The sequence below is a fragment of the Lonchura striata genome, chromosome 3, assembly GCF_046129695.1.
Source record: "Lonchura striata isolate bLonStr1 chromosome 3, bLonStr1.mat, whole genome shotgun sequence".
NCBI lineage: Eukaryota > Metazoa > Chordata > Aves > Passeriformes > Estrildidae > Lonchura > Lonchura striata.
In genome coordinates, this window is record NC_134605.1 from 53,155,610 (window position 1) to 53,182,808 (window position 27,199).

At 40.2% G+C, this 27,199-nt stretch overlaps 1 protein-coding gene across 1 annotated transcript in view; it reads left to right on the forward strand.

Moving 5' to 3' along the window:
• The window catches only part of AIG1 (androgen induced 1), a 131,016-nt gene that overhangs the window by 94,727 nt on the left and 9,090 nt on the right, over positions 1 to 27,199 (forward strand). The window contains exon 4 of the mRNA XM_031504347.2: positions 22,833 to 22,948. Coding sequence (XP_031360207.1) covers positions 22,833 to 22,948 — 116 coding nt within the window. The remainder of the gene's footprint in view (positions 1 to 22,832; positions 22,949 to 27,199) is intronic.

Sequence of the window (27,199 nt, forward strand, 5' to 3'; positions counted from 1 at the left end):
TGGCTTGGGCCTGTAATGCAAACAGAAACAGAAATTGCTGGGTTTTATATGTACTACCAGAAAGCTGCTTGTACTTCTGAAGACAAAGAGGCTAGGTACATGTTCCAAGTAGTCTTAAAACAAAGAAATGTAGTGCATAAATGGAATTAGAAGAAGAAAATTATCAAAATAAAATATAAGAAAATTACAGAGTGATGGAGATGAATGTAGGCAGCAATATTGCCCTTTGGTTTGCAAGAAGGGAAGATTTTCCATATCTATGAAATAGACATCACTAGCATCTATACCATTCTCTGCTTTATAATCAGCCAAAAAGGTAAATCAGGATTAGGCAGAAATTTGGAGAGCTATAACCCTAATGGCCTGCTATCCTTTGTGTGAACACCAGCCCACAGAAGGCAGTGAAGCAAGTATTGTTCACACTCTAACTCCATTATGTGGGAGTATGCTAATAAGCATATTTTTCTGACCCCCAAATTGCCAACCTCATGTTATCTGCCATGGGAATTCCACACTCTCCAGTGAGGTAGTTGTGTTACCCAGAGATGAACTGCCAGAGAGAAAATATCCAAATAAACAAACATATGCTTAGTGACCTAATTAAGCAGAATGTTTATATTCCATTCAAGTATGAGACCATTTCAGTTTATTTCCTGTTCTGCATTCTAATTTTGCTGTCAGAAGTATAAACAGCTGGCTGTGGAGTTTTTGTCTCACAACAACTGACCCCGTCAGACATTGAAAATAACTAAGATCTGAGGTGTCAAGGAGTATCAACAAAACTTTCACTTCAGAAAGAAGTGGAAATAATAATTGTTCCACTGATCTTAACTTAATTCCTTACATTTTTCCACATCATCTAATAGCTCAGTAAAGCAGCCTATACGCTAAGGAAAAGAGAATTATTTTTAATGGAGTTCACTAGCCAATTAATTGCAATGTATAATAAAATAGTCACAATATAATGTTTTGTCATAATTTGTTGGGTGATATCAGAACAATAAGGCCTAATGTTAATAGCAGAGCAAAACTGTTTATAGAGAAAAATTGTTTAGAGAAAAACTGTTTGAGGGCAGTTCCTGGCAGGATGCAGGGCTGTCCTGCCAAGCTCAATATGGTCTCAGATAAAGGCTATCCACATCTGTGCCAAAGGATGTGCAGAAGTGTGGGCATAAATATATGTGCAGTAGCTCTGTGCACCACTTATCTCAGGTTTGTATGTCCATGAAGTTAAGTTGTTCCAAAATTAAAATTGAAAAGTGAAGAGAGAAGAGCAGTGTGAAATTGATTGAGAAAGTCAGATTTTGCCATTTAGGAGGACAAAGATGGAGAAGTTTGATGCAGTGTATAATTAGTGCAATCTGACAAGGAAGAGGCATTTACAGGATGTGTTGTGTCAGTTCTTTTTCTAGACAACATGTTGGATACGCGCAATAGCAGTGTAGTAAAGTGGCATTTATTTATACATAAATACTTAGAGAAGGATGCAGCTTTCATAAAAGAGCATGCATTTGGTGTAACACTGCTTTTGCGGGCATGCCACTAAAAACTGGCTGCTGTTTGAACTGCCCCTCAGCTGGAGTACTCCTTCAGGAGCTGCACAGGCCAAAGGGCTTCAGTGAATACTGTCCTGTTAGACCTGAAGCTGTTAAATCAGCACTAGAAATTTCCATCAGTTATGAACTCCATCAGCTGTGAGTCAGTGATGTTACCCACTTCAGGGCAGAGAAGATATGTATGTACACAAATTCATATACATCAAAGAAAGGTTTATTTGTTTTGTCTATTGAATTTGCTATAAATAACTTAAATGGGACAGTAGGAAAGTGTGTTCTATGCTGTAAATAACAGAGTATACTGGCAATCATAAAAAGTACCATTTCAGTGAGATAAATCACATCAATGAGTTCATCAGTTAACCAGTTAAACATGCGTGAAGCCCTGTGAGTGCTTTATAGTAATTTTGAAATATGGTTGCATACTTACTTTAATAGAAATATAATGGCTTTTTTAACAATATACGGGAGTCCAGAGTTTGTATCTATATGTTTGTGTTTATACACATATTTATACATTTACAGTTTAATGAATCCAGGACTGAAATCATGTCCAGTGCTTACTTCCAGTCTTTCAATATAAGTAGGATCATCTGATCAAAATATGAGGAAGACTCTTTCTCTCAGACCCTGCTGCTTACACAGAAAAAAAGCTTCAGGGTTGAGGGGAAGTCATTCTTCAGGCTTCTCCCAGCCTAGTCCTTTCCTCTTTTGATGTCCTCAGATGCTCCCAAGGACTTTGGGGGCTTTCTGAGCTCAGCTCGGAACTGCCTGCCAGTCCCATTGGGTGCCATTTCCTCTTCAAAGAGCTATTCCTGCAGCTGCTCCCTTCTGCACAGGGAGCGGAAGCCTTTGAAATTGCTGCAGCTTCACTGCACAGTCTGTTGAAACAGCTCGCATCAAAAATGAGAGGAGGAGAAGTGCTTGTATCAGTTTAAATTAATTATAGAGGCTCCAGCAGAAATGTGAAGGCAAACAGAGAGAGGAGACCTGATTTGTGGGCTACTTCTTAGAAAATCGATTGCTAATCTCTGCATCGACTTTCTGCTCCTGGCAGAGAATGAAGCAGCCGTGCCAAAAATTCTTTTTACAGGAAATGTTCTCCAATGGGACAAGACAGACAACGTGTGATCAGTTCAAAAGCTGCAGTGCTGCTAGGGAGCACCACAGGGAGGCTAAATCTTCAGCTGCTTTGATAATGGAAAGGTTCAAACCTGTAAACAACATGAAGAAGTCACTTCAAAAATTATACCAAAACATCACATCTTTATTCTCAGGGTGGGCAGTCTCTAAAGTCCCCTGATCTGCCTGAGGGGCCTGTTTGACACTGCAGCAACCTTGGAACTAGGCCCCATACAAGTCCATTCTCTCTATCTTCCATCATGTGGGAGGTGCTGCACAGAGAGGTGATTATGCTCAGCAGTGATTGCAGATGAACTATGGGGAAGAGGATATTACATCACGTGAGCGTATGATAAATTTCTTACCCCATGAAAGAGATCAGAAATTGTTCTGGAACATGCTGAAAAATAGAAGGATTGAAACAGGTTGGGTTTTTTTGTTGTTGTTGTTTTTTGTTGTTGTTTTTTGGGGTTTGTTTTGTTTTGGTTTGGTTTGGTTTTTTTTGGTTTTTTTTTTTGGCCTGCAAGTCAGCTTTGTTGCTTCCAGATGTGATGGACAGGAAGAAGGATCATTCCCTGCATGAGGCACTAGCACTGGTCAGACTGGCAGACTGATAAACTGTTTTGACCAGGAGAACTGGTGAAGACCCTGAAGGCAGCAGAATAATTGCTGCCTTTCCAGCAGCCCTGTAAGGCTGAGACTCACGGCAGGTACATGCTGTTCTGTCCATCAAATGAAAGAGAGATTATGCAGCATCCACCTTGACAGGAGTTTGAGCTGCAGTGTCCTTGACTGTGTGGTGCCAGCATCCTTCATATGAAGTCATCAGAAGCAATGAGCTTGGGTTCAAGTGTTATGCTAAAGAGTGGATTCACACTCTTCTTAACTGTAAGATTTATCAGAGGTTTTGCCTGAAAGGAACTGGCTTACAGGCAGATGCCTGATCTGCATATCTGATAAGGGGAAATAGGCAATATTTCCCTCTATTTTTGATTCCTCTGCTTAATCTTTGTATGTATGTAGAATATACTGTGGAAATTAGCTTAGCAGTAGCAGTGCTGGTGCTTTTTTACATCTGGATTCAGTAATATAGTCAAACTTTGAAAGTAGATGGTTTGGGTTTCATTGCTTCACACATTCCTCAGCTGTGGCTCAAGTCTGTTGTTGCTTTGATTTAGGGGTCTAGGGACATTGTGCCAACAGCAGAAACTGATCTCAAGTGTTGGATGTGTGACAAATACTGTGGTATGAACTTCTTAGGTGGCATCTCCTCATTCCTTAGTGGCCCTTTGAAAGGATGAAACAATCTTTTAGACAGGTCTCTAGCTCCTTTGTCACAGCTTTGGGGCTTGAATTGCTGGTGGTTTTAGAGTCATGACAGAGTTGGATATGAGCAAATGCTGGAATAATGATATCTTGATACTTGAGGATTCATGGTTCAGTGGGCCCCTAAGGGATATTGCACACTTTAGGAAGAGGAACTCTGGATTTTAATATGCAGCTGATAGTTAGGAGGACAAAGCAGGGTTCTGAGCATCTCTCATTAGAAAGAAGCAGAGTTCAAGATAACCGGCTTGGATGCTTCTGGAGTTGCTGTCCATGGATAAATGCTCTTAAAGAAGGAAAGACATTTTCCAGTGCTGCCTTGCAGAATTTTTCTATGCTTTTGCTCAACTGGGAGGAACAAGTTAGTTTTGGGGCAACAATGGAGATAACTTTTTTCATAATGTACCAGTCTTAATTGCATATTCTCTGCAGTGTTTTTCTCTGCCTAGTACATTTGGCTGCACTAAATCAGAGTGAATTTATAATCTTTTACTTCTGGAGGAGGTGGCAGGAAGGCAGATGACTACAGTACCTCTTATAGAATATTATTATAAAAGAAGTGTGAATTACCTCCTAGCCTCTCATGCTGCTGAAAAATTGATTTGAATGACATTTTCAAGGTGTTGTTTCTAAGACATTCAGTAATTGTCATTCATCCATGAATGGTTAGTGAGATGAATAACAAAAAGTTGTTTTGGATTCATAGGAGGAAGTGTTAAAAAATACCATTTGGAAAGAAACCCTGGTTATGCTAAATTCTCCTGTATGTCTAAACAGCACCAAGGTTATCTAAGTGGTTTTAGGTAATCCAGTAATTGTGAAAGACATTATTTGATACATAGAAGTGGAAATATCATTTTGATTTGTGTGTGGACTCTTCAGAGCTATCTGACATGGGCAGATGCATATGATATTATGGCAATGTGGCTTTGATGAAAATAAAGCAAGCCTCCTTGCTAGTCATTCTTTAGGCAGATAAAATATAGCAGCATTGCTTTTGATTTCATTCATCCTTTCAGCAAGCAAATGTCAGAATTCAAACATGGCAAAGAGGGAGGAGGGAAATTAGTGACTCTTACAGGACTTCATCTTTGAGTGGAAACCTTGAAAATAATTGACCTGCAAGGAGACATATACTTACTGGGTAGTTGCATGTAGGCTTTAGGAAGAACTTACAATAGATTTCTCTCTGAAAATATTTCAAAGAGGTGAATGTGCCTCAAGAAACCAGAATACTTCATCAGGATTTAAAGAAGATCCATGTTCTTCTTTAAGGTTCTCATAGACACATACTGACGGGTGAAAACAACGTGTTATTTTGAAGGTGCATGAGACTTTAAAATTGCTGGTGTCTTAGGCTGAAAGTTGAAGCAATTCTATAAATACAAAGCATCTCCCTGAGCAGTGCTGGCACAGCATCAGCACTGTCTATTTAACATTTACCCCCCCCATTGTGGGGCTGGAGTGGGCAAGTTCCTGGAAGGGGACACAACCAGGCGAGCTGAACCAAATTACCCAAAGAGATATTCCATACCATATGATGTCAGCTCAGATATAAAAGCCAAGAGAGGGAGGAGGAATGTGAGGCATTTGTTATTTTACAGTGTTCACCTTCCAGAGCAACCCTTGTGTGTGCTGAAGCTCTGCATCCCAGGGAGTGGCTGAACATCACTTGCCGATAGGAAGTAGAGATTAAACTTTTTTTCTCCTTTATTTATGCACGTGCAAACTTTTGCTTTAGTAAAATGCTTTATCTCAACCTACTGGTTGTTTTGCATCTTTTTTTCTCTCCCCTGTCCCAATGGGAAGGGGAATGATAAAGCAGCTTGGTGAACACCTGATGTCCCACCAAGGTCAACCAGCTGCAGATACATCCATCCTCCAAAAACATTATTAGCAGTGCTGAGCTTCCATCCTGTAGGTCTGATTACCAAAACTTTTATCTGCATGAAAGCAATCAGTACAGCAAATATTTTTTGGTTCCTTACAAGAAAGAAACTTATGCTAAAGGAATATGTTTCTAAGGAAATGCTAAAAGCACTTAATAAAAAAGTCTTCTACCTATCTACTTCTGTAATATCTGTTTATAGAGTGTGCTTTGACTCACATGTTCTCCATCTGCTCTGTTCAGCCTATCTGTGCTTTTGCCATGCATATATCTGCCTGAGATGCAAGGTAAGTTACCCATCTCTCACTGAGAAGTAAACAGAGAATATGAATATTTTTTGCCACATTAATAGCAAGAACTTGCATTTATGATGTTTCTAGTGACTTCTGCACCTTGCCTATCTTCCTTATGTTCCCTGAGCTCTGGATGTCCAGTTGGCTTGGTTTTTGCCACTGCTTTCTTTTTTTCTTTTTTTTTCTTTCCCTGTCCTTGAAAGATTTTCACAGTGTTAAAAATACCAACGATGTGGGTCATTTCTTTTCTCCCATTCCACATTTTAAACTAGAACATCCTTAAACAATAACACTTTTTCTCCAGCCTCCATAGGCTATCGTTCTTGGAGGACTTCATAGATGCACTGTCTCCATAAAGACTGCCTGTTGCTGTGGCTGTGAATGAAGCAGCACTTTCTCCTGTGAGTGATACCAGAATAGAGCATAAAGAAGAAAGATAGGACGGGAATTTCTTTCCTATCAAAAGCCAGACAGGTCTTCTAATGATAAAGACTTTGTTAACACCCATATTCACTGTTCAGCACAGGTGGAGAGAGAATGGAGAAGCTCAGCAGCATCCAGGCAATGTGAAGCTGGAAGTAGAAAGGAGAGAAGGGATTTTATAAAGGAAAAGGTGAAAGGTGGGAGGAGAAAGAACACTTCAGCTTGTGCTGGCTCATACAAATGAAGTTGGCTGGAGGTTTCCCTGCTCTCAATACAACCAAGGCACCAAAACAGTAGTTGAAGTGATTTAGGAGTCCTTAGAGGGCAGAAAGCATGGTATCAGATACTGAAGACTTTTGCCATATTAGAATTAATCTAATTTTTGTTTTCTCACTTTCAGTTTGAAGGACTATTTAGTACATCTGGAATTGATAAATGAATGAATAGACTGCCATTTACAAATCCTCACCCAAAATAAAAGAATGTGGCTTCCTATTAAATGGGAGATTATTACTATCCCAACATAGGCAGCAGCATTAGCAATGAGTCCAACAAAATTAAGGAGCTTTCTGAATGCTGAGACAAATAGAGTGCTAATGGCCTTGATGAAAAATTACTTTTAGCAAGATCTTCCAAATACTTCCTCCAATTTCAACTATATTTCACTCCTACTACATGCATCTGTTCTTCTTAAAGGAACTCTAGTATGTGTTGGGGCATTTTTCAACATCATTGGTTAATTACATTTCCACCAGGGCTGGTCACATATTAAACAAATTTATAGTTCACAGAGACAGAAAGCCTATTGCTTTGTGGATACTGGGGCTGGAAAAGTCATGCCAAGGGAATCACAGCATGGCACCATCATTTTTTGCCTCCCCAGTTTTCTAATCTGGGCAACAGTTGTGCTGGAGACCTCAGAAGCAGCACCAAGATTCCATTACAGTTAGTGCTAAGGTTCAGAGAGTCAGAAATCGTAAAGGTCCAGGGACACTGGGACTGCAGAAATCATGCCAAAGGGATCACTGCAGAGCACCAGCATTTCTGCTTTCACATCTTTCTAATCTGGGTCACCCCTGGTGATATGGACCTTTGCCTTAGCACCAGGGTTCCATTATTGTTAGAACTAGGGTTAGAGTTCAGAAAGCCAGTTCAGCTCAGGGGACACAGGGGCTGGAAAAGTCATGCCAAAGGAATTATGGCGGGGCACCAACATTGCTGCCTTCAGCCTTCACACCTTTCTAATCAGGAGCACCCATGATGATGGAGTGAGGGGAAGCCATATGAAGAGTAGCTGAGGTCACTTGGTTTGATCAGCCTGGGGAGGAGGATCCTGAAGGGAGACCTCATATTTCTCTACAGCTCCCTGGTGAGGGGAAGAGGAGAAGAAGGCCCTGATCTCTGTGGTGACCAGTCACAGGACCCAAGAGAATGGCATGAAGTTGTGTCAGGGCAGGTTTACGTTGGATATTAGGAAAAGGTTCTTCACCCAGAGGGTGGTTGGACACTGGAACAGGCCCCCCCAGGGAACTGATCACAGCACTAAGCCAAGAGTTCAAGGAGTGTTTGAAAAAGGCTCTTAGGAACATGGTGTGACTCTTGGGGTGTCCTGTGCAGGGTTAGGAGTTGGACTTCAGTGTTCTTTGTGGGTCCTTTCCAGTTCAAGATATTCTATGTTTCTGTATTTCTTAATGTAGAAAGGTGTTTCTGATTGACTCAAATAAATACTTCAATTATTTTTTGATTTTGGAGTGGAAAAAGTAGAGTTGTTTTTACTTGAAAATTTTTAAAAATGGCAAAATCCACAGAAATAAACTATTTTTGTATTAACCCTTGCACCACAAAAATAGCTGTAAGCAGTTGATTTTCTACAATTCTCAACACTAAGAAAAGGGTTTACTGGCCAAAAGGGCTGTTGACCTCTCCCAGATGCAGAGTGAGAAAGCCTTTCCACTTTTTGGCCAAAACAGTCCGTCATCTGTCAAGTACCCTGGGGGAACTACAGTAGAGATCTCCTTCAGTCCTTCTTCCTGAGAGAGGAGCTTGTGTATCAGCTTCCAGGAGAGACAAAAGATGAGTAGGGGTTTCCTGAAGGATCAAGGCATAGGTGTTAGTGCTGCCACTTACACACTGTATGTAAATAATTTATAGTTACAAAATCTCAGTTCTGTTTCTAAAACATACTGTTTCTATTAGCTTCTTTAGACTTGTGGTTATTCCTAAAGGTGTTGTTGACTTTTCCAGGGATGGGGAGATGGGAAACCATACAGCAACTCCTTCACAAATACTGTGATGATGTTTGTGGCTCCCTAGTCAGGGAGCTGTATCCTTTCTGCTTTATGAGATGTGCCTAACTGAAGACTTGCCATGAATCCTTGAATCTCAGCCATATGAGTCACTGAGATGCATACTGCTAAGCCTGGGCTCAGGTTCATGGAACCTAAGTTGCCCTGAAGCTGAAGTCCATTGGTTTAAGCCCCCATTTTTAATCTGCTTTCACTAGAAGAGAAGGGTCAGAACAAGAATAAATTTAACAGGCAACAGCCCAAATATTCCTCTGGCCTTTTTGTGTTCCCTCTAGCTTGTTTACATTGACATTTAGAGAGGCAGATGAGCTCACATTCAATTAAAAGTTTTGAGATAATCGGCTTTGATTAGGTGCCTAAACTATTGGATTTTATCCACATGATTTTCTTCTGCTGCCATGAATGTAAGAGGTCAGTACATTGATGGCACTAAGTAGCTGTGTGCTTCTCACCTTTGACCTTCTGACAAAGGAGTGTTATAGTGGACTGAGCCCAGTGGAAGTAATTGCCAGTTCCTGCATTCCAGTTCAAAATCCATCACTGTTTGCCTTTTGCTTTGGTTTAGTCGAGATGCTTTTTCTTTCTCTGTATGCATATCTTCACTGATAAAGTGCTTTTATTTTTCTTCCCCACTGTCTCACAGAAATATTGTAAGGGTTAATTGGAATTTTTATAAAGCATGCTGACAGTCAGAAGTTATTTTAATTAATAAGATCATTACAAAGAATTATGCTCTGGTAATCCTAACAGCTGATCCCATAGGCTTGTCAAGCATCTTTTATTCAACTTCTTGTCCCAGTTCACTAAAAAGTTTGGAATTTTAGTTTATTTCATTCCTTTGTTTTGCAGTAAAATGGCAAAGTGGTAATTGGTATTCCTGAGATGACAAGGCAGTCTCATGCACTGGAGAATTTGTAAGAGATAGCTGTTTAAAGTTTTTTATGTAAGGACCATAAGGTAATATTAAGTCTTTTTTTGGTAGTTCCTCTGCCCATGGACAGTAGAGCAGAGCAGCAAGCTTTTCCTATTATTTTGATTTTGTTTAATAGTGAAGGTCATTAAGAAGGGTTATAGGGCTGAAGAAGCCTGCACAACAAGGCAGTCGGATAGGTCAAGTAATTAAAATACAAATATTACTCTACTGCCAGATCCCTTCTGCAGAAATGCCAGTACAAAGTTTGGTAACCTGTTAAGAACATGCTGCAGCAGCAGCAGCAAAGGAGAAACAAGAGTGCTGGGTGTGTGTACATTATATACCCTCTCTGCCCAGAGCTGCTGCAAGTCACACAGGCCGGCTTCAATCACTTTGGTGTTCTTGCTGAAAATAACATGGCACAAGACCTGCCTTGAAACTTGCAGAAGTGAATTATACACATGGGCACCCCTGAGCAGCAGTGCTTAACTACTTAGTAGCAGTGGCTCCAAGGCCTTAATGCAAATACAGTCTATTTTGGGGGGGAGGCGGGTGATAAATGCCCTGGGGAAGCCCGTAATCAATCAACCAACAGTATTAGGTAAGTCTCCTCTTCTTTTGGCTTGCCTTTGCAATGCTCTTAAGTCAGTCCTCCTCAGTTCTGGGAGAGTAGCATCCATCCTTCCAGTCTTCACCATGGGCTCCTTATACCTTCTTGGCTTGGCTTGGCTTGGCTTGGCACAGACCCAAATCTGAGCCAGTCAGTCTTCAGCCAGCACAGCTGAGGTGGCTGCAGCTCCAGTTCTGGAGAGAGAGGCTCTAAGCAGCCTTTCTCAGCTAGCCTGCTGTTTAGAAGAGGTTTCCCTTGTCTCACCCAGCTTCCTCTGTACAACCTAGCCCACCATGCTGGCTCCCACATCTGCACTGCAGCCTCATGTACTTGAGATGGTTCTCAAATCTTTCTCTTAGCAATGAGGTTATCCTTAGCACTTCTTCACAGTAGAAAATATCAGTGCTATGCAGTTCAAGTGCTCCTAATTAAGTGTGTCTTTTCCTATTCCCAACAGACACCATTCCCCAGTATAAGGTCAATCAGGTAGTCTCAGGTAACTTGGGATCACAGTTATTCTTCAGTTACACTTTTGTAGTGATCTTCCCTGTTTAAAAGGGTTTATGCTGCAATTCTTGCATTTGGATACTGCAAAAGAACAATGTTATAGCTAACATTATGAAATACATCTAGTGACTGATTAGTCCGTTCCCACCTCAAAGGCATTTCTATAATCTTCTGCTTCAAACACACATTCACACACCACTAATATGACCATTAACAATGAGGCAAACATGTAGAACTGGGGATTTCTGACATCTCTCTGGTCCCCAGTTAAAAAATGGTGAGTTAAATTTCTATTAAGAAAATACCAAGAGTCTTCAAGAAATAAAATACTCAAGAGACTTCAGAAGGGCAGAGGGCAGAAATGCTGCAGGTCAGATTGGTTCATCTCTCCTTCCTTTTCTGATGCAGCAAATTCTTTCAGACCCAGTGTTGTCCAGGGAGTGGAGATGGACAAGAGACACTGAGGGGCTAACAAGACTGGCTGTAAAGGCCAGTGACCATAACAGCCAAGCCATTAGGGTCATGGAATCAAAGGGTTGCTGAGGTGGGAAGGAACCCACGGAGATTGTTTTGTCCAAACCCCCTGTTCAAGCACAGTCAGCTGGAGACAGTGGCCTTGGATAGTGTCCAGTCAGGCTTTGAATACCACCAAGGATGGAGACTCCACAACCTCTCTGGGCAGCTACTTTCTGTGTTTGATCACCTTCAGAGTGAAAAAATATGTTTCTTGTGTTTAAAGAATAATTTTCATGAACCATTTGCATGTGTGGATGACCTCTGTCCCAGTGCTGGCATCCATCCCACATCACAGAAGAGTTCAGACCATACATGAGAGAACTTCACAGAAGACTGATAGCACAGCTTTATGAGCAGGTGCTGCAAAGGAAGTTCTGTCTGGAATTCCTGTGGCAATAGAGGAATACAGATGAAATATCTAGTACCAAAAAAATGCATTAATTAAATTAATTAATTTAATTAATTAAAAATACTACAATTATCTCGAAAGTAATGCATTTTTAGGCCACATTTATCAGCATCATTGGAAGGAAACCAAGGGTTACTTCACTTTACCTACCTTGGACCTCATCTGGGAGGATGGAGCAGAAGTTATTGAGGACTTTATTCCATGATAGGAGCTGTGATACCAAGCAGAGTAAGAAGTCCTCCTTCCTTCAGCATTCTCCCGAGTATGAGACATTAAACTATTCCCTTTGCAGCCCTGCTGTGCACACACTGCTGTCCAGCAACTGTCCTTACACATGGTGACTGCTGTTGTTCTGCTCCTCTGCTTGGCTAGGAAAAATGCTACTATGTGCTAAGAAGAATCACATTTTTTTTCCAGTTCTCCTTCCTTTTTAGCGTTTAAAATAGAAATGCCATGCAGGTCACTGACAGCTCAATGAGATCAGTCTGGCTTGGGACAGAGCTGTAAGTGAGGGAAGCAGAGACAAGCATACACCAACATTAAACTGAAGGGAAAAAATCAGGCCAGAGTCTTCAAGAGAACCCAGAGAAGTCCATAGGTTTAATACTATGGATGTCACAGCTCCACTGCAACCTGATCATATTGGAGCCCTTTGATACTATATATGTTCAGTATCACTGTCCTTTTGTGATGCTTGTATATTGCCCGTCACTGTAATCTTCAAAAAGGTGTTTGACAGCAAGAAAGGCCATTTCCCACTGAAAGGTTTTTTTGTTTTTTCTTATCAAGCTCTGTGTTAAAGCAAGATTACTTACATTTACAGAGTTCAGAGTCTAAAAAAGTAATGAAATGTGAAAGATAAACTCTTTACAGCAGTGTTAACCTCAGTTTTATTTACATCCTCTATTTTATAGTATTCAGTAAATACGTACATAATACATTTGCAGATTACGATATCAATGTCCACATTTTCTGAGAAAAAACAGATAAATAGAAATGTGTTCTGTGTAAGAAACAAGGTTGGATTTTGCTCTAAAAGAAGACATCACTGATATTTGACACTATAACAGTATAACCTTTAGTTACATGATGTATGTTGTTTTCAGCTCTCATCTGTTGGCAGGGGTGGTTCACAGAAGATTGGAATGCCTTAGTGCAGGCATGGGTGAAAGGCAGAGCACCTGTCAGTCTCTGAATATGTTCCTCTTCGCCTGCCCTTCTCCCCAAATGTGTACTTTTTCATGCTTGTCTAAGCTGCACTTCAGCCATGCACTGTATTTGGATTTTAGAAAGAAGTGACGTTATCAAGGTTCATGCATATTTAAGAGCGAGGACTAAGACTTTCTTGCATACTATACTGGTTAGCACTGAGATCGTTCTTAGTCCAAGCATTTATACACATGATTTAATGTGATTTCGTTTGTAAAAAGCATGCCACCCTCTTGAGACCCTTGTATTTATCTGCTTTCAATTACATTTGAAGTATTCTGAGTCTCCTATACTAATCCCATCCAAGTTGGAAGCCACATAGCTCATGCATGAGACTGTCAAACATGAGTAGTTGCAGATGTCAGTGCACCAGTGGCAGGAATCCAGGAAGATAGATCAAGGCTTAGTCACTGAAAAATACATGCCAGCACATCTCAGATACATAGCATTGTAGCACCTCATGAGGAAAACGTGTCATGACAGGAGATCAATAACCTCTTGGAGGCGATCTGTTTTTGAAATATTCTTGATTAATTATGCCAGGGTGTGTTCAGCAACTTAGCCTGATCCAGCCTTAACCTAATGCTTTTTGCATGAAGCACTATTGTTACTAGGCTCATAAGTCAAATCTGATGGTTCAAGTTGGGTTTTAAAGGGTCAGGCTATAGATTTTGTAATGTCTTTGTGCCCGACATTGTTGTCTTTACTATGGTGTGTAGGCTTTTACTATCGATCAAAATAACAGGTGTTTTAAGATGAACAATTGCATTTACAGCTAATTGCATTTGAAGCATAATGACTCTCCTAAATAAAGTGTGTCATACAGTGGGTAAAACAAGTAGGGAATGTCACTGTGTTTTCATGGCAGGTGTTCATTCAGGATGTTCCCCAGGCTTGTTTGCTCATGTGCCTTCATTGCAGAGGAGAAGAAGCTTTAGGAGACCCACAAGCAGAGCTGCCTGCATCTCTGTCCTTCCCCTGCCTTCTTGCACAAACTCGTTCTCACCCTCAATAAGTTTTTCATACCTACTACTCCATCTGCCTTTCAACCAATGCACAAACCTAGCCCATGCTTCTTGGCTTCTCTACATCCCCACCACGTACCCCCTCTACCCTAGTGCCTCTAACACATGCTAGTGCCTCAGTCAGTCCTAGTCTTAGGAATCTGGTGATGCCACTAAACCAGCCTTGGCCTTCTGCATCCTGAGCACAGAGTGTGAGACCAGCAGCTGCCTTGGTGCCTGGCCATGGCTTGTCACTGTCTGTTGGGTGCAGCTGCTGTCACACAGCTTCGCCCCGCGCTCTTGCCTGTTGCACAGGCACGCACCTCTGCCTTGCAGTGGAGTATGTGCTGTTTAGAAGACTCAGGGCAATGCATGTCCAGTAAAACTGGACAGATGGAGTGTTGGGTGCAGCAGTAAGACTATTCTCACCTTAGTCTGCTACTGCTTTCTGTACTACAACAAAAAAGCTTAGGAGGTTACATCCTCTAGAACTATTTGTTAAAGGGGTTTACATGTACAATATAAAGAAATAATGAAATAAAGATAATAACGATATCTGTGAGATAAATTGTTTGAACCACATTGCAGATAGTTGCAATCACCATGTGATAGACCAAAGTTTGACCTTTGGCTACCTCACCTACACAACACCCAATAAATCCTGTCCCTCAGTAACCACTTCCAAGGTTTTAGATTTCCGAATAGCATCAAAGAGTCACCACTTGAAAAAGAAACCGAGAAATAATGGGTTTTTTTTTTATTTTCCCAAATGTGAAATTTCTTTCCCCAGATATACTGGCCCAAAGCCCAGGACAAGCAATATTTGATCCTGGACCAGTGACAGATTCAGAATCCAATGTTTTCAGGTTGGAAAAAGGATACTTTGGCTATCATGAAGCCAAAAATATCCCTCTGTGAAAGCCTTAGTACTAGTTCTGGGAGATTGCCAGATGTTGGAATTTAATATAGAGTATTTTATGTACTGATAAACTTTTCAAGTTAGTTAAAGAGATTTAGAAAACATATTGATACAAATTATTTTTTCCCTTCTGAGGCCTTTTACTATGGAAAGAGTTCACTTTTCAGGGAGAGGAATACTATTTTCCATATGAGTAATCTCATTTAAACCACTGGTAAAATACATCTTCAGGTTCCTTTTAGTGATTTTTTTTGCTATGAATTCATGAGGCTTAATGACTTTACAAGCACTTTTTCAGCATGACCTGCAAAAACAGTCAAATATTCATTCATGCAAATTAAATCTTGGTAACCTATGTAAAAGTCTGTGTGTGTGTGTGTGTGTGTGTGTGTGTGTGTGTGTGTGTGTGTGTGTATAAACATTGATTTTAAGGATAATTTTAAGAGACAACAATATATTTCTTTGCCTAGATAAACCTTTTTGCAAATAATAGCTTGAGAAATTCTAGGGCAGGTGGTTCAACTGGCAAATAAACTGAGAAAAATATGTAGAAAAATGACTTTGCATAACACTGAGATTAATGAGTGCTCCTTGCACTGGATATATCTGTCTGTATATTCCAAGTTGTTAGTAGCATGTTTTTTCTAAGGATTTCATAGCAAAAATACAGACTTGAGGTTCAAAGTAAATTAGGGTCTGGAGGGTTTGCTCAGCTATGGCTGAGTGCACAGAACCAGGACTTTGTTGATTGTCTTGTATTTTAAAAATATGCTAAGGGTCAAGCAGTGCCTGCTGGCAGGAGCAGACTGGGGAGTATGGTCATGGCATAGAATGAACAAGAAAGCCTGGCTAAGGGATCCCAGCAAAAGGATATAGTTGATTGATGTGACATTGCACTTGGCATGTGTTTAATGATATCTGCATACATGAAAAGCATTAAAAGTAGTTATGTTGAATTAAACAAAGTTAAAGAAAATTAAACACATAGCAATGCTGCTCCATTTGGCAACACAGCACTAGTTTTACACAATTTTGCTGTACTGTATGTACCATGTCTGGTCCCTATCCTCATCTTGTTTCAAGTCTAAAGGACCAAGATGATTTTGTGTGTCATGTTAATGCATTAAGGATGGGAGCTGCAAGAAAGCAGCCTGGGGCAGCAGGAGCTGAGGTGGAAGAGAGACAGACAGCTCAGAGGGAGGGAATTGAAGAAACCTCCAAAAGCAGAGGGGAACCAGGACAGGGGGTCAATCAGGGTGACAGATGATACATGCTGAAAGGGCCAAGATGTCTCAGAGCTGTAAACTTGAAGGATTAGTTTGGCTTTCATATGAAATTTTTTGTTATTTCTCTATACATGTTTGCTCATCTTAGGCTAACAAGCCAAGAATGGAACTGAGGAATGTGATGTGGTTCTTCATTCCTCCATGGCTACCCTATGTGACCTTGAGTGAGGCATGTCATCTCCATTTTGCCCTTCTTCAAAATGAGGATAGGATATCCTGCTGCTACAGATCATGACTGCCATGAGGGTATGTTTAGTAACGCTTCTGAGGGGCTGAAGTGCTTTAGCGACTGGCACTGTGGAAATTCTATAGATAAGCACCTATATATAACCTCCCTGACACTAGTACAGTCATAGAGTGAGATCAGATTGGCACTGCTATTTCAATATATAGTATATACCACATGTGTCTGAAGAAATAAGAACAAAGCTGTCAACATCAGGTATGCATGGATAAAGTGATACAAATCCTCTTAAGTCAGGAATGCCATGTCCACTGTGTTTTTCTACAGAAAAAAAGGAAAAGAGGATGTAACATTAAAGAGGAAGTATTAACTTTCTTTTCAAAGAACTCCTCACTCTCATATTGATTGAAAATTATTATCTTTGGCTCTTGTGTGTTTTGTGGCATTATAAGGTATTGGTCTTTGTTTAGATCATATAATACTTCTTCCTCCCCCCAACCTACCATAACAATTAGTGAACCGTCTGTGGCTGCCTTGGAGTGCATCCTGTGCACCAGCATGTCTCATTTAATAGTCATAATTTCTCATTTGTAAGAGGAAAAGTGCTACCAGCACTTTCAGTCTCATAAGGGCTCAGACTCACTCAGAGATTCCAATTTATTATGCACCCATCTCTGATATCCTGCTGCTCTCTTTATGGATTAGGCTGCCTTAGTAGAAAGTATCATCCTTCAGATGACACATAAATACTCTCTTGCCAGCTGTTCCTTTCTCAGAAGTTTCTCAAGGTGTAAATCATAACCATTGCCCCTATTTTACTAGTTCCTGATCTGGTTTTCCATGGTATTCTGCTAGGAGCATGAAGAAAAATGAGCTTTATTGCTACTGTTACTCTACAAATGGCACTGACAACAACTGTAGGTATTTTTAGGCCTATTAGTATTGGTTTTCAGGATGAACACACTAGTAGTTGTTTTAAATTTAGAGGAATAGGAGTAGGTCAGTTTGCTGTTGGTTTCTGTGAAACCTTTTTCTCAAGGTGCTGTACAAACCCCTGAGAGGGAAGAAAGAGTGGCAGACAGACTGTTCCTCTCATTCTGACAGGGAGCAGCTGTTTAATATCATAATCTTGTGAGTTCACAAGAAGAAGGGGAAGGGTAAAATCTTGCTGATGGAAACTATATTTTATAGACAAATTTTAAAAGAAAGCAGAGGCAGCCAGAAAACACAGCAGTTTGCACAGAAGGGTGCAAAGTAGAGGAGCACTGCCAAATTTACCCCAGCTTAAGTCTCAGGCACAGTGGCAGTGTGCTGCAGGGTAGTTTCCCTAGCAGCTGCCCTTGCCAGGGCAGAGGCTTTGATGTAGATACAGCTTTGGGTGGCAGATGTAGCCCTCCAGGTCCTGGGCTGTACAAGTTCTGGGGGTGAAAACCTATCTGCAGCCTCATTGTTGCAGGCACACCAGCAAGGAGGCTCCCAGTCCATCAGTTAAAATGTTGGTGGACATCAAAACTGCAAGGCTCCTTTCTTGTCACTGGAGTTTTGCTCTTATGGGCTGAATGTCATGATGCAGGCCTCAGAGGTGCACATTATTTCCACTTGGCTAAAATGTCCTATACCTTGTAGTTTTCAGTCTGATCAAATTGAGTAATGAGTCACAGTCTGTTGGTTGAAGTGAATTATAATCACAATTTTTGTAATCTTCAGTTTAACCATTCCTACAGAACTGTGAGCTACCTGGGTATCTGAGATGCCTCTGTAGACTGAGCTCCTTGTCATAAAGGTAGTTCTGGACAGTCACTCCAGATCAGGAAGATTACTTGGGAAGGCATCACTACCATGTTTATGCTGATGATACAATACATAAAGCAGTTAATTTAGCACCTTTTGAAAAGTTTTAAGATTCCATTTAAAACACAGTTAAGGGAGAGAGAAAAGGCCAAGTAAGGTCCTGTCGGAACCAGTGTTAAAAAAGGCAGCACTTACTGTTTGGAAGATAAAATATATAATCAGGCTTTTGAGAATGAACACTTAATTGCCTAAAGACTGTTACAGAACACATTGTTAATGTACCTAATTTGCATAAAATATTTTTTTCCAAGTAACTGTTGTAGAACATACCTACAACGAGGAAGCACAGTCCTCCATCAAAGATCAGCTTCAAGCCAGCACTACAGCTGTGGTGCATATTTGTAATGTGATTTTCTGGTCTCCAATGTCATTAGGCACCCTCCATGTGGGGGGGTGGTACATATTTTTGTAATATCTTTTAAAAAGTTATTAATGAGCAGAGTTTCTCTCAGGAAGCTGTGACAGTGGCTCTAGGAATTATTCCACCTGCATGATCCAGGATGGCTTTCTTTATAGTGTGGGCTAATTCAGCTTCACTCAGAGGTTGCTTCTTTGGAGTTAGTCTCCAGAGTGTCTTGTGGATCAGATTCTCCATATGATAACCTTCCTGCACATTCCATCCAGGCTCTGTGCATTATGCTGATTTCCCTGTTTTCTAGCAGTTGGAGATTTGGCAAAACACATTTCTTCACCACTTGTAGGTGATGGGTCCTTGGACAGACACAGAATAAGTGGAAGTTGCAGCTTTTTACTCTGCTAAGACCAGCACTTCCTAGCAAAAAGATTTATCAAAGCTGTCTTTACAGCAACAGGGGCAGGTAGTGAGGGGTCTGAGCAGGACAGTGATGTGGCTGAGGAAAGGGGGCTTATGGTCAAGTCTTCAGCCCACAGAGTGGTCTTGGCAGATGAATAGTTCAGAGAAGAGTAAGTAATGGGTCTGAGGGCTGCTGTCTTGGCACTCCAGAGAAAAAAAGGATTTGTGGCTGCGAGGAAACCTTGCAGATAGCACCACAGTCACAGGTGGAGAAGCTGACAAGATGAATTTTGTTGCAAGTAGATGCAGTTACTAAGCCCTGAAAAAGCTCAGTTTAAGTGCTACTACTAATGATTCAGGTTTTGATATCTCTCCCACGGCTGCCTGGGCCAAGCTGGGGCCTGGGGACTACCCTGAGCCTGCAATCACCACGGGGAACATGTGAAGAAGGGGTTGCCTTCCTGGGACAGTGGGAATGGTGCTCTCTTGTGTGGCCACAGCAGTGCTCAGCACAAATGTGTTGTGTCAGCACAGTCATACAGGCATCTCACAGGGGCAGCCGGTCTCAGTGGAGAAGAATAGGATGTCCAGATAAAAATACGGTTTTGCTTGTAACTACTTAGTCCATATTAAAAGTGTCTTATCAATATAGCATTACTTAGTAGTGAAAGCATAGTTTACTACTATTATAATATTATACTAGTCATTATACTCTAATTTTTTTTTCTTAAGTTTTTCTTGAAAACTTAACGGTGCAAAATGGCAACTGCTGGAAAGCTGTTAGAGCAGCTAATCATCATTACTGTTTAAACCTCCTTGTTGTTTGAACTTCTTCATTCCTCAGTCTTCTCTGAAGTAAGCAAACCCCAGGAGATACTTTGGCAAACAAGGTGAGAAATGTGGTTTTGTCCCCTTGTGTGCCAGTAAGTAAAAGGGATCACTCCCAGAGCTACCAGTCAGGTATGTTTGATCGGCACAGCGTGATCTTTAGGCAGGTCAGGGAAATATCAATGCTATTTTCTCTCTAAGCCTCAGATTCCCACTGGCCTGTTTATTCAGAAATCAGGCAGCAAAAACATTAGAGGATATGAAATCTTAGGCCCCCTGCAGAATACCCAGCCCTGATGGATCCCACTGCAAGCACATTTGACCCCTGATCATCTCCACTATGCTTCAGTCTAGAGTTTTAATTGACACTGTTAGACAGAAGGTAAGACAGATTATAGAATTTCATGGTTTTTAAATCAAGTTTTTTGGAGGAGCTGAAATGTAGAGAAGGAAATTTTATCATGGTTGTGGTTTGGTAAAGGATCTGAAGCAGCTTTTTAGAGTGGCACTTTCACAAAAGCATTTTAAACCAAAGTTCATACTCCAAATTTGTAATACTGCAGTGCTTGCATGCAGCATTGACATTCACTCTAACAGACTGAGATTAAAGTTACATATCTCTGATTTTCTCCTTAGACTTTTAATTCCACTGTATTCTTAACAGGATTTTGTGCACAAAATTTTTAGTGGCACAGCTCATTATCTGATTTTCCCTCCACCCTTACCTTAAGAAGAGAGCAGAAGTGAGAATGTAGGAAAACAATAATCTATTTTATTATATAACCACAAGAATTGGGAGGAGGGAAAGGAGAAGAGTGTTCAAGATTAAGGCTTGATTGCTGAAATTATTTTAACTACTTTTTAATTGGCAAGCTGTTGAGTTGTTATCATCAATGAGGAACTCATCAACAAGCAGTATTGAAAGCAGTAAACATATACATGGAGAAACCGAGCTCACAAACTCTGTAAAAATCATCCATAGAGTGTAGAGTTAAAACCAAGTGACAGGATTACAATAATGCATTGTATCAAGGACGGAGTTTGGTACTAATAGCTGTTTTCTTCTGTTTTTTTTTCTCTGAATAAGTTATGGGGGCAGGGCAGGAGACATCTGCACAGCTGCAGATGCTTTGGGGGCTCTGCAGAGTGAGGCACTGATCTCTCTCTTCCTGGAGACCTTTTCCATACAGACACAAGACGTGCAGGTGAATCTTCAGGGCTTGCTTTGGTGTCAGTCCCTGATCATGGATTCTGAAAGTCCTCTGTAGCTCATAGACCTCTAATCTAATGGTGGGCACCTTTATGGCAGACCACACTGCTGTAAAATCTCTGCATTCCCTTGATGCTGATTTGTACTGTTTAAAGGGATGAGGGTGGAACAAGTTGTTAAAAGATAAAGAAATTGAAAGCTCCCCTAACTGCTGTATTATCCACCTGACATTCTCCAAATGCTAGTTATTAATTACCAATGCCTTGAAAATCAGAGCAGATATCCAATTCAATTATGTTACATCTCTCAGCAGGAGCATTTCCATTATCTTAAAATTTTCCATTCAAACCATTCTTCTTTGCAGTTTTTAAAGGCTTAAACCCCACTGTGTTTCTTCTCAGTTGAACCTGTAATCCACACAAAGGTATTTCTACTCCATGCCTCTCCTATCTGCACGCAGGTAAACATCAGTGTGGGTTTACATTGTAATTACTGCAAACTTAGGAATCCTACCCTCCAGCATCTCCAGAACTACATGATGGCAGAATGTGGCCAGTGTATGCCGTAACTTTCCCTTCCAGTTGGTGATCAAGTACGTGGGGAAGGGCTGAACCTGCATTAGGACTTAGGCTGCCCTTGAAATCCTTACACCTCCAGGCCTTCTTGTGGAGAGGGCAGAAGAGTTCACAGTCAGTCTTACCAAGCCCTAGAGCTAAGCTCTCAATTGAAATAATTTCCTTTAGATGCCAGCAAAAAATTGGCCCCATAGAGGCAAGGCAGCATATGTTTCTGCAGTCACCACTAATGCTGGTCTTAAGTGAGCTGTATATTCAGAAATTATGGGGTTTATTTCCTGGCACATTTGTTCTTTGCTTATGTATATTTTCATGCCTTCTAGCACTCTGAAATGTAGACATTGAGTTTTGGGGCAGGCTGGATGCAGTTTTTCATGCTGCTGACATTAATTGGATGAACAGGCCTTCTCAGAAGGGGCAGTGTAGGAAATATGTATGGGAAAATAAGGAGTTGAACAGCTAAATAAAGACAAGTGGCTGAAAATGTTTTTTACAGCTTTGGCTTTCATATGATTCCTTTGGGAATCTAAAACTATTTTGTGTAACTAAAAAATTAAGATTCACAACACCTTTCTGAATATAATTGCTTCTGTCTTGCAGATGGAGGTATTGATGCTATCATTTAAAAATATGTCCCCTGTTTTCAAGTCCCCACATTGAGATACATTTAAACCTTATCCTAAGAAGCCTTAAATACCTCAATTTATATTCATTCACTTGGCATTGTTTGTACTTAGTCTCTGAAAACCAGTTGCATTCCCTTTCAACTACAATGGTCAAAATAACTGAACTGACATGGCAGAGATCACAGAGTAACTGCAGGGCCAGACTGGGGCTGGAACCTGTGTCCCTTCACGACACATTTACTTTTTACTCACTGAGTATCTGCCTTGTATCCTGAACAAAAGCACATTCTCATTACTCAGTTTTCCTCTGCTCTCTTAAACAATTGGACATTACAGAGATGATACTGGTTGCGTTATTGATCAATTTTATTGTTACCTTACTTTGTCTTTCTAACCATCAAGAATTGTCTTCAGGTGCCTGTGATTTAAGTTTCTTATTGTAGAATTGAAATGAAAATATAAAGAAACATTTGTATCACCTGCTTTTCCCCATTATTTTGTTGTTTTTTTTTTCCAGCACACAACAGTTTTGCCTTTTGTATTAATCGAGATGAGAACAACACATCATCAGTATCCCAGCAGGAGCTGTGGACTGGCTGCAGTGTGCACCTTCGCTGTTGGCTATATTTTATGGTAAGGGCTGTACATGCTGTGTTTTCACATTGTATTGGGGGTTTTGTACTGCTAAATTTGGGCACATATTTCATTATGGATATAATCACTAACAGATTCACGCTGCATGCCTCGTTTGGTCCAAGACCTGGGCTTTGTCTGGTTTCCCCAGATGCTTATATTTTTAGAAAGTATATGCCAAACCTCACACAACAGGAATTTGTTGAACAATCCCATGTAAGCAGTGGTCTTTTCCAAGGGTACATTTTTCAACCTTTTTTCAAGCTAAATGTTTTTCTTGGACCTTAGTTTTATTGCTTGGGGGTTTTGTTCTATCAAATAAAGTTGAGACTAGGCAAATGATTTCCTGCATCAGTGTTTAAGCAGCAGCAGAAAAGATAGAGCACTGTCTTTTTTCTTTACTGGTTCATAAATTCTTTCTGTAAAACTGATTACAGAATAAGTCAGTAATACAAACACTCTAAAGGTTGTTTTAAGAAATGCAAATGTTGGTGAGAAATTAAACTAAAACGGAAATAATTTTTCTTATACTACATTACATTAAGTCTTTCTTAAGGCAGTTTCTAATCAAGCACCTGACTTACACGATAGAGTTAGTATATTTTGGTCATCCTAGTATTTATTTTTCATTAAACCTTTGTTTTATTTCTATTTCTCCTTTGATGCCATCTATCCTTTATCTTCTCTGCATTTCATGACCCCCATTTCATATTATTTCTTTTTACTTCACAACATTCTTCTCTCAGCTAAGAAGGTATTTTCCAAAATTTCACCAACCAAGGTTGGTAAAACTAATGTGAGAGTAACATGGTCTCAAGGCAATACTATCACAACTGCTTCAACAATGCAAATTGTCCCTTTGATCCAGTGAAAGGCAGGTTATTATTTGTACATATCCACACAACACTCAGTGATCATACAATGCTATTAATGCAGCTGAAGTGGGATGTTGTGTCCCAGGACAACAGCCACATTCTGCCATTTGCTTTTATAAACATTCATACCCTTCTTAAAAAATAATAATATTTGTAATCATAAGATAAGGACAGCCTCATGCAAAAAGGCATATGATTACTCCTTCAGAAAAAAGTAATTATGTTCTTAACCCATATATAGTAATGCTTAACTGTGATAGTTCTTGACCTTCCTCTAATGGTGCCTGGAGACAGATTGGCAGGTATCTATGGCTTGACCTGCTCTAGCAATTCCTGTTTTCTAAAAATCATCTAAGTAGAAACATGCAATAGTATTTAATAAGAATTTAAAATTTAAACAATCCAGCTTTACAAGTGAAACAAAACTAGATGTGTCTTAAAATCTTTTAAGAATCTGTTACAGTATCAGTGTGATGCTCATCTAGTTTGATCCTACCTACTACAGTGCATCTGTATCCTGCAGCTACAAGGTTAAATAAAATCCTAGGACAAGTAAAGCAGGAGAAGCAGATTCTGCATTAAATAATTACTGCATTAATAATTACCCAGGCACAGACTATGGCATCTACCTCTGCTTTTGCTGTTTATTGTATTTGCCTACACATATATTATTTTCAAAACAGGGCTGCTCTTCTTCTTCACCTTCTTCCAAGCTGTAATTTCTCTTTAAATGAGATGAGGCAATCTTAAAAGTTCATCCTGCTAAATTATGCACATACAACCCATTTCTCCTTCTACTGTTATGGAAGGAGGCCTTTGCAGGTTAGTGGAGGCAGACAAAAGCTATGCTGTGTCATCACTTGCAAGTTCTGCATGTCTTCAGCCTGCAGGTGCTATTGAAGACTCTATCCAAGATGTGCTTAAGGCTGCAAGCCAAATCTTGGTCCCATTACATCAATATGATATATTGAATTCACAGGTTGGAAAAATCTACCAGAAAGTATGAAAAGTGAGGTATTTGTCATCCCTCTTATTCAGGGTGTGCCTTCTTTTCACACCTGAAATCCATTGTCTTCCTGTTGCCAAGTGACCACATTACAGTAGAGACCTTAATCACTCAAAAGGCCTGGAATTGCTGAATTTGGATTTGTTGTCCTTGTTGGCAGCACCCTCAAGGTTAAAATAGTGTATTAAAATGAAACTATACCTGCAAATGACCTAGTTCCATACAGCCTGGTGGAACTTCCTTCCTTTTTACCTAGGGTTGATGATGGGTCCCATTCTGAGGTTTAGTTTGTGGTTTATGTATTTTATGAATTTAGGGATCTGCCACTTGAGAATTTGTTCTTTTGCCTATTCCATTTTTCCCTCAGCAGAAGTGTTTTTATGCAACTCTCAGAATAAAGTGAAGACAGTTGCTAATCAGATGTTCTCTATGTTTTGTTCTTGAATTTTGAATTCTCTTCCCATCTCAACTGAAACTTTCTTACCATCCTACATGTTTTATGTATTGTGTTACACTTTTTCCAGGAAAGGAACATACAGGAGGATGTTGTTTAGGTTTGATTCTGTGAATGCTTTTTTCAACTCCAAGTAGAGGAAAGCTTGTTTTATTTTGTCTGTGACTGAATCTGTCATGTATGAAAGAAGTGGAAGAATAGCAGGTGCTTTTTAATGTATAATTGGTAAATAAGAAATCTGGCAAACAATTCTGAATAGCATCACTGAAATTGGAAGAACATAGCTAAATAACTTGATATCTCCTGAGCATGATTCAGAGACTTGTTTTCTGAGAAATATCCTTTCTTGAAGAGTAAAAGCTTTTTCTGTTTTTTTTTCTATTTTTTTGCATTCTCTCCCTTCAGCCAAAGAGTTTATGAGTAGGCACGCTTAGCTCATGCACTCTCTGTGAGAGGGAGCTCGCAAGGAACTGTGCCCAGGCAGAGCATCCACAGACTTGCATTGCATGTTGCAGACCATACATGGACTTTCAGGATCAAGGCCATGGGATAAGATGGGAAAAGCCTATTGGCTTTATTTAGCATGGCTTGAAAAGGTCACAGTTTGTATTGAATTGTTAAATCTAGACAGTGCTAAGAAAACCAGAGCATTTGCCAGTACTATCAGAAAATTCTGCCAATGAGTGTATGAAGTTAGTTGTCAAGGAACAGAAAAGAGCCAGAAATGTGTTGCTCCTTGTAACAAGAATGACCTCATGGTAACTAATATCAGAGCCTAATATGTCCCTAAAATAAACTGAGACAAATACGTTTATTTTAAATGGTTTTCTTTTTCCCTCTACTTTTGAGCACTTCAGGATGCCAAAAAAACAGACCCTAAGAATCTGACTCCACTGCTGTAGTCGTGCTGGGCTGCATGTTTGGGAGCAAAATACTTAATCTGCTCTCTTACAGCTATCTCAAATCCACTAGGAGCTGCCTCCACATGTGCCAAGCTTGGACTTGATTTATTCTTTCATTCTTTTATAAATCTATTTAAAGAGCTTTTAAACTTTAATTTGAAAATAAAGTTTTTCTTGAAGTGACTTTAGGAGAGTTCCTTAGATTTGCTGAGGAAGAGCATTTAGATGAGGTAATTTGCTGAATTCTTCTTGAATAAATTTAAGAAAGGAATGTACACTGAGGATTTGGAGTGAATTTGGGATTGATTCTATCAGGCTTGCTCTACGATTTCCACTAGCAATTCTCCATAGAAGGAGAGGAAGATCAGAAAGAGCAGGTGTTGGCACAGACTGCTAGGACAAACCTTGACATTCAGTAGAGAGGGGTGGTGGGTTAGAGTGTGAAGCTTGGTGAGAATTGACAGTCATGTTGATAAAGAAGGACAGGATTGAGAAACCAGAAGGATTTTTGAGGTTGGTGGTGCCAATGGAGCGGGAGAGACACAACATGGCTTTACTAGGCTGTGCTGGGGGTTTGTATGTAGGAAGGGTGTCATGCATGCTTTTGGAAGTGAGCACTGGGGATAAAAGTTCAATAAAGATCAGAGGAGTCCATGGTTAGAGAAAAAAAAAAAAAAAACAACAAAAATGTCCTAGGGGCAAGTAAAAGAAATAAACTAAAATCATGGGTTAAAAGAGAAGAGGATAAGGAAACACGCAGCTTCAAAGCTGAAATCGTGAAAAGTGGGGAATGCTAGGAGAAGGAGAGAGAAACAGACTTTGAAATCAGAATGGAAGGCTGATGTAGAAGTGGATGATAGATGAGACAATGCAGAGGAGGAAAAGAGAGGTGGAGCTGGAGCTGCCCTGAAGAGGAAAGAGTAGGAAGAAACAGAAGCTGCAGAAATAAGCCAGGGAAAGATTAGCATCCCTTGTGCCTGACCCAGAAGGAGGGTGGGAGGGCAGAAGTGCTTT